General features: G+C 48.6%; 1 protein-coding gene across 3 annotated transcripts in view; it reads left to right on the forward strand.

The window, feature by feature from the left end:
• SAFB (scaffold attachment factor B) overlaps nucleotides 1-12,183 on the forward strand; it is a 36,953-nt gene that overhangs the window by 17,251 nt on the left and 7,519 nt on the right. For all 3 annotated transcript variants that reach the window (XM_011287719.4, XM_011287720.4, XM_045044375.1), the window contains 10 exons: nucleotides 970-1,032; nucleotides 3,713-3,740; nucleotides 4,682-5,192; nucleotides 5,612-5,661; nucleotides 6,500-6,594; nucleotides 8,313-8,462; nucleotides 8,540-8,622; nucleotides 8,970-9,109; nucleotides 9,274-9,362; nucleotides 11,796-11,902. In XM_011287719.4, the coding sequence (XP_011286021.3) occupies nucleotides 970-1,032; nucleotides 3,713-3,740; nucleotides 4,682-5,192; nucleotides 5,612-5,661; nucleotides 6,500-6,594; nucleotides 8,313-8,462; nucleotides 8,540-8,622; nucleotides 8,970-9,109; nucleotides 9,274-9,362; nucleotides 11,796-11,902 (1,316 nt within the window). The remainder of the gene's footprint in view (nucleotides 1-969; nucleotides 1,033-3,712; nucleotides 3,741-4,681; nucleotides 5,193-5,611; nucleotides 5,662-6,499; nucleotides 6,595-8,312; nucleotides 8,463-8,539; nucleotides 8,623-8,969; nucleotides 9,110-9,273; nucleotides 9,363-11,795; nucleotides 11,903-12,183) is intronic.

Genomic DNA, 12,183 nt, shown 5'->3' on the forward strand with positions numbered 1-12,183 from the left:
CTAATTAGGTTTATAGGAATTAAAACAATCTCCAAGAGGAAAGTGAAGCTATGGCAGGGTACACAATGTGTGGCCACTTGTGCAGAAAAAGGACAGATGGTCTTGCACTCTTGGGAGCACACACAGACGATCTGGAGACAGCTGCGTCGGGAAGGAAGGAGTGGTGCAAGGGTGGCTTCCTAGCCAGATAAACGTAATAGCCGTACGTGTTCTTTAGCAAATACTTGAAACATTATTGTCCTCCCTAAAACATAACCAGCTTGGGGTGTTATGGCAAGCAGTTAAGATTATTTTGGTTCGCCCAGTAATTTTATGGATCTCCCTCATGTGTATGGGGAACCCCCACCTTATTGGGTAGAGCCCGCCTCTTAGAAGATCAGTCCACCAGTCGTTCTTCCCCAGCAGAGGTGCCTCTGGAGCACCTGACTTTGCAGTCCTGTGTTCCTATCCCCACACTCCACTTTGGAGATTGATGAGGCTAGGAGGCAGGTACTCAAGGGATCCATCCCAGTCCAGGCCGGAGCCACCTTGGGGCAGCAGGCTCAGTAGCCGTAGCATTCAGGCTTGGAGAAGTGGCGGCCCGAGAAATCTGAGAATCCGTCCCGCAGTCTGGTTCTGGACATTGTTCATGGGAGAGCAGCCCCCGAACTTGGGGTTCCGACTGACTTGGGAGAGTCTGTACTACCTAATTTTAATCTCTTTTTAGATTAAACCTACTGTTTTTCCTTTTTCTTTTGGCTCGTGTCTTAAAGTCCTCACTGGTACCATTTTAGTGGGTTTCACGCTCTATCTGCAGGTATATACACTTGGAATGTTTCTTTAAACTGAGGTGAAGTCAAACTATAATGCTCTTTTGATTCCTGCACTGTGTCAGGAGTGATTTTCATCGCTGTTATTTTTCATTGTATGGGTGTACCGTTGGGTTACCCTGTATTGACAACATAAGCTGTATTCTCGTTTATTTTGCAGATGGAGGACAAAGAAACTCTAAACAATTTAGATACTTCATCATCTGACTTCACTATATTGCAGGTAAATTGTATGTCTCAATAATTTTAGAATCCAAGATGAGACTAGCATTTCTGGCAGCCACTTCAGATGTTGTATGGCACTGCTAGGTACAAGGCATTGTGAGGTGTGTTTGTCCCTCTGGCACCTTCAGAGAGGGTTTTACTTTCCACTTTCTCCAAGTACAATGTGCCTGTTGCAAAGGACTCCTCGTCTTTCCTTCCCCTTCGAGCTCCGTGGCTTCTGTACAGCCAAGAGGAGGGCCCGTTTGGGAAGGTCTTGTTGGTTTCATTGCCGGCGGAAAGACCACCTGTCTGATCTGTTCTGGGTGGTGTCCTCTGTTGGGTGAGATGGGGTGGGGGTGGGGGGGCCGAGGGGAGCACTCCCTCCCTAGGAGAGATTCTCGGGGTCCAGATGAGGATGCAGGAGGGGTGGGGTGGCCAGAGCAGTGACGTCACAGCTGGGAAGGGTGGAACCTCGGGGGTTCTGGTTCCGTCTACGGGAATTCTCTCACAGCAAATGCAGAGCTTTATTTTGACGACTCTATCATCTTGACTGTATCGTCTGTGTAAATATTAAATCTTAGATGAGAACAAATGAGATGTGGACTGACTTTCAGGTAGGATTTCCATACATGTGGGTCTTGAGTTTCCTTTTAATTTTCCAGCAAGCCTGCCTAGATAAAAACTGCTGGAATAAACTTATGTGGGAAGCTGTCTGATTTTCATTGGAAAATTTTGCAAGGAAATAAAAACATAGTATGTGCCAGTTTTTGTTTTTTGGGGTTTTTTGGTGTCATTTTTCATTTACCTGTACTGCTTAATTAGAAGCCGTCCTTCAGACACAATCCCCATTTGCTTCTGCCAGGCAGGGGCAAGGGTGGTTATTGGCAAGCCAGAATCCCAGCTGCGAGGAGGGTGCAAACCTCAAGAAAGTGCGGTGGAGCCCAGTTTACCTTTAGTCCTGATGTCTCGCTGCAGCTGCAAAGTGATACCACCCGTTTCCTGGCTCCGAAAGGAAAGGAGGAGCCGGGTCTTGCCATTTGCTCTAGTTTTTTGTTTTTTGGGTTTTTTTGGTCAAAGACTCCCGTGTTAACGTGGAAAATATATAAACCCTTCCAGAGACAAATAGAGGTACATTAATTTCTTTCTGGAGAAAGTTAAGGAGAGAATTCTGTCTAGAATGATCTTTGGCTTTAGTTGTAGGCTTAATTCCCAGGGTGGGGTACGTTGCATGAAAAAAAATACATAAAACGAAACAGAGAAGTGAACAGTTCCACAGTGCTTTCCCGGATGGCAGACTAGTTCCCAGTGGAGGTGCAGACCATTCCCCTCCATCCCACAAGCATGTGTCAGGTGTGTATACAGAGATGAATGAGAAGAAAGGGTGGTCACCATCTTCCCGGAGCCCTTCCTCGCCATGGGAAGTACCTCAGCAGGGTCGAGCAGAGACCAGGACTGGTGTGGACTCCCACCCACACAGCCATTGCTTAGATTCTGGCTGTGCTGTGTGTCCTTGAGGAAGTTTGTCAGTCACTCTGTGCCAGTCTCCCTGTCTGTGAAAAGAAGTTTGATACTGATAGTTCCAACCTGTTAGGATTGTCTGATTAACGTGTGTGTGTGTGTGTGTGTGTGTGTGTGTGTGTGTGTGTGTGTGTGTGTGTGTGTGTGGTGTTTAAATTTGTGCGTGGAACCTAGTCGGTGCTCCTCAGTATTGCCTAAAGTCCAGAATGACCGGCCTTACGCAGAGGGAATGTCAGTGTGGAGGACCGCATGTTGACAGAGGGGCTCTTCCATAGTGGGCAGCCTCTGAAGCCATTAGGAGAAGCCTTTCTATGAAGAGATGGCCCCCAAGCCAAGTGCTGAGGGAGGTGTAGGACTCGCCTGTGGGTGGGGCGGGGACACGTGGGCCTGCTGGCGGAGAGAGGGTGTGGGGGCCATCGCTGAAGGCTTTAGGCCAGGAGGAACTGTATGCTCACCATGGCGGTAAAGTGCAGGCATATGGGGAAGGGATAGTGAGACCAGATGCTGTTGTAGGTGAGGAGTGGCCATGGTCTGGACGGACAGGGCTTTCTGGGAAGGGTTTGAAGGCTATTTAGGGATTAGAGGGGGCCCCGTGGCAACGCTGGTTGGAAAAGCTGGGGCGGGGGGGGGGAGTAGCGTGTAATGCTGGACAGCACTCAAGTGACAGGCAGGCAGAGGTGAGGTAGTAGGACCACGTGAACTAAGAACAGAGGTCCAACCACCTGTACCTATGTTCCCTCACGCTTCTGAATTTTTAGAAATTAGCGCTACGTTGAGTGAAATGTCAGGCATTCTGTTACACGCCACAAGTAGACAAAAACACCGCTCTCTTGGCTTTTAAGAGTTCAGTCTAGGGGGACCGACAAGCCGTGATGATGTCATCACCACTGAAAGTGATACGATTGCCAGGTGCTGGGGAAACAAGGCAAAAGAAACAGTATCCGCAACCAGGGCCGAGGCCCCTGGAGAGTAGCCTACATTGGGGAGCTTGGGGCGGAGGGGAGGGAGGTGGCGTGTCTGAGGGCAGGCTCTTTCCTGAATGCGCGAGCAGGTTCTCCACCTGGTGCAGTTGTGAGTTTCCTAGTCTGTACTTCAGAAATCCCCCCTTTTAGTTAGTTTCCAGTGTAAATGAACTAGATTGCGTTCATCTGGCACAATCTTATTTATGTTTTTTGTTGCAGGAAATTGAAGAGCCATCCTTGGAGCCAGGTACTGTTAAATGAAAAACTTACCAGCGGGGGTTTGGAACCATTCTAGCTTTCCACCTTCTCTAATTTAAATTCTTTAATTTTAAAAAGTTGCCTTACTGTAGTATACATTGTTCTAAAGGTTTACGATCCAGAACATACCAGGATCATAGAGATTGGAAACCCAGCCATATCACCAGATCTGTGAAAGTGGCTGACTTCTCATTTTACAAACTGTATTGGTGAGATGAGACTATCTCATGCCTTTTTAAACGTAAACGGCATTTAAACACGTAGAAAGAGTTTGCATGCCTCTCAAGAGCTAATAACCTCTGCACCCCACAAAACAGATCTTGTGATATTGGGCAGTGTCTTAACTTTGTGGTTTTTAATTCAGGCAGTGCAGGTAGCTGTAGGGAGATGCGTTTTAAAACATTGAGACATAACTGGATTCCAGAAGAGGAAAGAGTTTCTTCATGAGAATTCCAAACAAATACCGTTCACTTTCTGGACTGCAAATATCTCAGATCACCGATGGAAGAGATTCTGGTTTTCATGTTGGACTGTTCTGTTAAAAGAAATTCAAAGAAATTTGGAAATTGAGCTGTTCAGTGAATGGTGATACATTCAGTTAAGCAACTTGGACTTTGGAAGCTAAATTTGGAAGAGTTCTATGTAAACGACGACAGAATGAAGACTGTCAAGAATCAGCCAGAAGGTTTTGGGGGTTAAATCTCTGGGATGCTTTTCTCTTCCATGTAGCGTAGCGGCTTACTGTAGCAGTCGGTTGGAGCGCAGGTAGTGTAACCAGTGTAACTTTGTGTACCCGCGGGTTTTCCAATCTCTGTGTAGCTAGCGGTTCTCTTCGTGTTAGCGTGGCAGCCGTGCCGGTTCCGCATTTGTGATTGCTTTATTTCCCTGGTAATTAAACCTTGTGCCATTCTATTCCTGTTAAATCCGTAGAAAATGAGAAAATACTCGACATTTTGGGGGAAACTTGTAAATCTGAGCCAGTAAAAGAAGAAGGTTCCGAGCTGGAGCAGCCCTTTGCACAGGATACAAGTAGCGTGGGGCCAGACAGAAAGCTTGCGGAGGAAGAGGACCTTTTTGGCAGCGCCCATCCGGAGGAGGGTGACTTAGATTTGGCCAGCGAGTCAACAGCACGAGCTCAGGCGAGCAGGGCAGACACCCTGTTAGCGGTAGTGAAAAGGGAGCCCGTGGAGCAGCCGGGCGATGGCGCGCGGACGGACTGTGAGCCTGTAGGGCTAGAGAAGCCAGTTGAGCAGAGTAGTAAAGCCTCAGAGCACACGGAAGCCTCTAGCGAGGAGGTCGCGGAAGCGCCCCAGGAAGCCTCAAGCCCAGACCCCAGAGATAGCAAAGAAGACGTGAAGAAGTTTGCTTTTGAAGCTTGTAATGAAGTCCCTCCGGCTCCTAAAGAGTCCTCAGCCAGTGAGGGCGCTGATCAGAAAATGAGGTTTGTTTTTTCTCAGTTTTAGACCAGACGCTATCTCCTTTTCATTGGTCATTTAATGACACACATAAGCTGTTTTTTCTGCAATTGGCCAGCCAGACTGATGCAATTGTAGTTTACTTCTAAACGATGTTTTATTTCTCTTTATTTTAAACTGATTACATAATCTTTTTTCTTTTCTCAACCTATCATGGTTGTTTTCTTTAATTCTTCCTAATTATCTTTAGCCCAGCAGAATTAATTAACTCCTATGGGTCTGAAATCTTATGGTTAGGTCAGATTTCCAATACAAGTTTGTCGGGGTATCATTTTTTCAGAACTAAATTTCGGGTAGGTATGCAACCTCAGCACGTGTTTTATAATTTTGAGTTTGTTTCCTCTCTGCTGCTTCCTTCTGGAGTGACATTATCTTTTGTCTCTAGTTCTGTCGAAGATGACTCGGATACAAAAAGGCTTTCCAAAGAGGAAAAGGGTAGGTCACCGGGGCGACCCCAGTCTCCTGGAGCATGTTGGGCCTTGGCAGCAGTGGGGTATCTGCTTCCGGTTCGTTGCATATGGTGTTTCTTTCCCAGATGTGCTTTGGGGCCTCTCGTGAAGCCTTTCTCCCCTCCTCTGCTACTCATTTGCAGGTTCTGGGTTATAGAGGGCAGGACAGGTCCTCAGAGTTAACCTGTCGATCGGAAGCAGACACTTGCTTTCGAGGGAGCACTTTGAGCTCATCGATCCTGACTGGCCCTCTGATTTGCAGACTTCCTTAGCCTCAGTGATACTTGTAAATGGGAATAAATGTTCTGACTTCAGCTATCGTGGGGTTATCTAGTACCTCAGGTTTATCAACAGCTTCGCTCTCTATTAAAATCGCTAACGGAGACGACGTTTTGTTGGTTCGGATTCCTTCTTAGCAGTCTAGAAGAAGAAATCCAGATGAGGCATAGGTGGGAAGGTATATATGACAAGAAGGAGAAGCATCTGGATTGGGTTCATCCTGATAGCAGCTGTTCTATGGGCAGAAGCCACTCCACCGGGCTGCCTAGTGCCATTTGGCGACTTTCTATGTGAACCAACCTCCCACGTTCCTGATAGCCCCTGGTTCAATGCTGTTAAACTGGCTTTGCTCACCACCCTGGTAGACCTGGTGTGCGTTTCCCAGCGTTGTGTGAGGACGCGGCAGGCCCTCCTGTCTTAGCCGGCTTGGGTTGTGCTGGCATCTGGGAGAAGTGGGGAAGTGTCTGGTTTGGAATGACTTTAGTCTTTAAGACTTAGGATCTCGTGAGTGTGGTGGTTTTGACCAGACTTTTCTTTTGAAATAGGTCGTAGCAGTTGTGGTAGAAATTTCTGGGTTAGCGGACTTTCTTCTACCACCAGAGCCACAGATTTGAAGAATCTTTTCAGCAAATATGGGAAGGTAAGACCAAGGGGTCATCGAGGAGAGAAAATGTTTTTAAGCCAATGTAGTACGGCCTTTACATGCAGATGATTGTCCCCTCTCGGGGACTGCTTTGAACGACGCCATGCCGTTCTTTGGCTCATGTTTGCTCACAGCCTGTGGCGGGTCTGTCCCTCTACCGCTCGCGGTGAGAGAGGTGGAAGCTCCCAGAACCTACGCCTGCTCCGTATTGTTTCTCCCTTTTCCCGGGCCCCAAAGCCACCACGTAAATTTTAGAGGGTTTTCTAAATCTGTTTCTGTGGTGTTGAGTCTTCAACTTCAGCAGTGGTGGCAAAGGGCAGGGTGGGGAGGTGCTGTCAGCACTTCTGCGAGATGGTGGTCACTGTGGAACTGGAGGAAGGCTGTAGAAAGGGGTTGTAAACAGGGCCTTTAGGGTCAGACTGGTCTGGGCAGCTGTGGGCCCAGCTCTGCTGCTCACAGTCGAGTGGCCGGGAGCACGTCATTTCCCCTGTGTGAGCTCCCGTCTGCTTGAGGGCCCTCAGAGGTGCTGGCTCCTTCGGATGGTGTGTGTAGCTGTTGCAGAGCTGTTGGTGCCCCGGCCCGTGTCCCTCAGCCCGCCTGCTTTCACCCACAGCCGGGCTACTTCTCCTCTGCCTGATTCCCCTCCTCGCTCAGCCCAAGAGCGGTGGCCATGATGGATAGAGGCACCCGCCTCCCCCACCCCTCCAGGCCGGCTGCGGTTCCGTGTTTGACTTAGAGTACCTGCGTTAGCTCTCTTCCCTTCTCTTTTTCACCACCTCCCCATGTGCTTTCTAGATTCACCTCCTAAATAAACTGCTGCATCCAGGGTTCATTTTCTCAGAGGTAGCTTTTGGGGCAAGCCAAAGTGAGACTTAAGCACAGGCCTCTGTTTATAGTAAGGATTCAACAATTTATAGCGGAGAAAACCAATAGTATTTGCTTTGGTTATCGATGTCTGGGAACCAAAAAGAGTGAAATTAAATATGATGGGGTTGTAGAAATAACTAATGATTCCCTGGGCCTCGGTAATGCGTGGTGGGCCTCTTTCACGATTCCCCTGTGGCCCAGATGGGTACTCTCAGCAGGGACATGTCACCTTGGAGCCTGCAGTGTCTTGGGTTCGTTCTCAGCTTAATGTCCTTGAGTAGGGACAGCCCACTCGGAAACTCTCTTGGGTCTGAGTGTCCGTGTGGCATAATGAGGGTGAATACTGGCTTATGTGGGACCTCCCCTGAGCCAGAGTGCCTAACCTTAACTTGCCAGGGTCACTGGGAGAAGTAAGTAGTGTGCAAAGATGTGGCTCTCATGCCAGAAACCTCTCCTACCGAATTTTGTCATCGCTCGGAGTAAGATGGGTTTAGCGTCCTTACGTCAGTCTCCACGTGCACATCTGTCTTCCTGCTTCACTGCCCACACGGCTAACGGAATGACAGCTGAGGTCTGATCCCCAGAGGGAACGGCCGGAAGTGGGGCAGATCCACAGAGTCGTCCCAGTGAGGCAGTAGCGTCATCCTCCCTAGTTGTTATGTGCCACTTGTCAGGCACCGGGTGACGGGGCGTCGCCCACAGTCCTCGTTCCAGGGCAGGTGCCGGGACTCATGCATCAGAGGAAAGCAGCGTGAACGGGGATGTCCTGTGCGTTTCACGCAGCGGGTGTTGGGGGTCTGTGAGTGGGGGCTTTGTGTCTGAGTCCCGTTCGTGTGCTTTCCTTTGAGGTGGTGGGCGCTAAGGTTGTGACAAACGCCCGGAGTCCTGGAGCTCGCTGCTATGGCTTTGTTACAATGTCCACAGCAGAAGAGGCCACAAAATGCATTAACCACCTGCACAAAACAGAGCTCCACGGGAAGATGATCTCCGTGGAAAAAGTAAGTGGTGGTTTTCTTACCGGGATGTGACCCTTTGAGGAAATAAGGTAATACTTGCACTTGATTCTTTTTTTCAGGCGAAAAATGAACCAACTGGGAAGAAAACTTCTGAGAAGAGAGAGGGTGAGGGGAAGAAGGAGAAGTCCAGCACCAGTGACAGGTATCGCTCTTCTCTGAGGGAACTGTGGACAAGATGGCCTTTCTACGTTTCGCATCCTGCACGTTTTCCACGGACAGGGAGACCGCAAGGCCTCCCCTTCCTTTAGTTTATACTAACGTTTGGTGGAGGGGGTTCACCTTCAGTAGCTCCCTGAGAGGATTCCTTCCTTCAGCCCCTCTTCCCAGGGTGCTTGGGGAGAGCAGGCGCCTCCCCTTGTCGGGCCTCGTCCCGCTGACGCCCAGGCAGCCTCCTGGTCACGTGGCGCTCACTGCAAGAGTCTCGTCGTGGCTGCTTCGCTGCCTAAATGTTGGACGTAACGTGCGTCTGTTCTGGGATGTCATTTGTAGATCTGCGAACCTCAAGAGGGAAGATAAAGCTGATAGAAAAGAGGACACTAAGAAGGGTGAAGACGTAAGCGGAGAAAAGAGTAAAGATCAAGATGATCAGAAACCTGGCCCCTCGGAGCGATCTCGAACCACAAAATCAGGTGCTGTCACTGGTGATGTCACCCTGTGCTCTGTTCCCGGCTGGTGTGGTTTACGGTTTGCTGTCAGCAGTGCATACTAGATTTCTTTTTCATAGAGAGAAATCCTTTTTGTCTAATCTGGGAGTTTTCTGTTTCTTCCATTACACAACTCCTTTCTTCTGTAGGAAGTCGAGGAACCGAGCGGACCGTAGTGATGGATAAATCTAAAGGGGTGCCTGTTATTAGTGTCAAGACTTCAGGATCCAAAGAGAGAGTGAGTATCAATTTTCTAACTAGAGTATTTAGTGTTTCTCTTATTTCACTTATTTATTTTTTTATTCTTAAAGTTTATCTTGAGAGAGTGAGAGCAGGGGAGAGACAGAATCACAAGCACACTCCGTCCTGTCATCACAGAGCCTGACACAGGGCTCGAACTTGCAAAACATGAGATCATAACCTGAGTGAAAATCAAGAGTCGGACGCTTGATTTCCGGTGACTGATCCACCCAGTTGCCCCCCAAAACGGAAAGAGTTTAAAAGCTTTTGTTTGTGCGTAACTTTGTTCTGATGAGAATTTTTGTTTTCTTATTACCTAAAGCTAATTTTAAAGTTCAAATGTGAACTAAAGCCATGACAGAGTTAGAGCACTGTTTCATAAAATTAAAATATGGGAATAGTTGGCTTCCCCCACCCGAATCCACATGTAGGTGGCCATTTTCATGGTCTCCCTTGAAAGTGGTGGCAGCTCTCCATCACACATTCCTAAACTCCTATGTAACCCAGCTGGGGTTTCATGCCCTTCTGAGTTGGATCTCCACTTGGGCTCGGTCCCGTGTTCTTTCTCCACGCAGATGCTCCAGAGAACACAATTCACAAAGTACCTGTCTTGGGTCCTTACCATTTCACTCTGCCTGCTGTGAGGGCTTAGGAAGCTGTCAGTGTCCCTAACTTCACTTTTTGGGTCTGGCAACTTGGATAGATATGAGGCCAGGGTCCTCAAGACCACCCACATTCACCAGTTCACCCTCAGGGCCACGGGGCTTGGCCTGTGATGGTCCTCACAGCTAAGATTGCCTACAGTGGTGCAGTAAGGATACACAGCCCAGTCATGGGGGAAAAGACACAGAGTCCAGAGAGGACTTGTGCAGGCTCCCTCGTGCTCTCCCCTTCGTGTGGCCTATGCTCTTGCCCAGGGAAGCCCGTTAGCCTGTTAGTGTCAGCACCCAAGGTTGTTATTTGGGGGCTGGTTACCTAGACGTTCTGCTAGATATATACCGAAATTTGTGACTTCTAAGAGGAAAGCAGGTGTTGAGCAGAAACCACAGTGGGCACAGTCTAGGCACAGTGACCACCCTGGGACTGTCAGCTGGAGACACTCTGAATGCCAGGTTCCTAGGCGCCAGCCTCGGGCCTGCCATGTTACCCTGTGCTGTGAGATGGCGCTCGTTTTGGCTATTGCAAGCCAGTGTTCCAGTTCTGCAAACTTCCAGCGTGCTTATTTTTGTGCACATGTTATAGTACATGTGTCCTCTTTTACAGTTATTTTATGTAAAATGAGTGGAAAATGGCAAAATGGAAGTATGAGTTCCAGGGCTAAGATGGGTAGATCTCATAAAGATAACACAGTCACACAAATCAGGAATCCTCTGCTCTACTAGAGGTAGCCATGGTTGGGCACTCACTGCATGTTTAATTAGGAAGGAAAAGAACAGGGGTAAAGAGTTGAGAGTAAGGAGTTTAGTTTATGTTATGTTATTTTTTCAATGTTTTACTTATTTTTGAGAGAGAGAGAAACCGAGTGCAAGCTGGGGAGGGGCAGAGAGAGAGGGAGACACAGAATCCGGAGCAGCTCCAGGCTCCGAGCTGTCAGCACAGGGCCCGACATGGGGCTCCAACCCATGAACCACGAGATCATGACCTGAGCTGAAGTCGGACGCTCAGCCGACTGAGCCGCCCAGGCACTCCAAGGAGTTTATTTTAATTTTTTTTTTAATGTTTATTTATTTTTGAGACAGAGAGAGACAGAGCATGAACGGGGGAGGGGCAGAGAGAGAGGGAGACACAGAATCTGAAACAGGCTCCAGGCTCTGAGCCGTCAGCACAGAGCCCGACGCGGGGCTCGAACTCACGGACCGCGAGATCGTGACCTGAGCTGAAGTCAGCCGCTCAGCCGACTGAGCCACCCAGGCGTCCCTCCAAGGAGTTTATTTTAGATGAAGAAGACCAAGTATTAAAAAAATTGGTTTTGGGGCACCTGGGTGGCTTAGTTGGTTGAGCGTCTGACTCTTGGTTTTGGCTCAGGTCATGACCTCACAGTTTGTGAAATCGAGCCCCTGTTTGGGATTTTCTGTCTCCCTGTCTCTCTCTGCCCCTCCCCTGCTTTCATTTCCTCTTTCTTAAGATAAGTAAATACATTTTTTTTTTAAATTGGTTTTCATCATCTAAAAAGTTTTAGAGAGATAATACTTCTATTTTGACCCTGTTGAAAATTCTCGTTGGATATTTTGGCTTGGTGATGACGTTTTGATTTTTAAGTATGGGCAGGAAAACGTGAAGTCTCTTAGGAGGGAACACCCTGTTACCTGGTTGTCCCATTAAACGTTAACGTTCATTTCCAATCTTCGTGTTGGATGCTTGGATGTGGACTCGCCTGGTTCTTCCTGTTGTCATTTCTACCTTAACTCGTGAATATTTTTTGGTGAACCAGGTTTCTAAGAGCCAGGATCGCAAATCGGCCAGCAGAGAGAAGCGGTCTGTTGTGTCTTTTGATAAAGTCAAAGAGCCTCGGAAGTCGAGAGACTCTGAGTCCCGGAGGTGAGTCCGTGTCCAGCAGTGTTCCTGGTTTGCTTCTGTCTCTGGACTAGTCAGACCGTGTCACGGGGGCATATTTTCAGAGCCCCCTGTGGGTGGGATATTGCTGTAAACCCTGTTGCTCCTTTAGCCTTCAATAGACTTGCTGTGCTCTTCCATCCTGTGGTTACTTTCAAATGATCTTCTCATGCAGACAGGCCCATCTCTCGATGATTCTGGGAGGTAACGGCAGGGAGTTGAAAGGCCTAGCAGTGCTGGTTCACACACCCGGGGTGCCCCCAGAG

This window comes from Felis catus, chromosome A2 (genome assembly GCF_018350175.1).
Source record: "Felis catus isolate Fca126 chromosome A2, F.catus_Fca126_mat1.0, whole genome shotgun sequence".
Classification (NCBI taxonomy): domain Eukaryota; kingdom Metazoa; phylum Chordata; class Mammalia; order Carnivora; family Felidae; genus Felis; species Felis catus.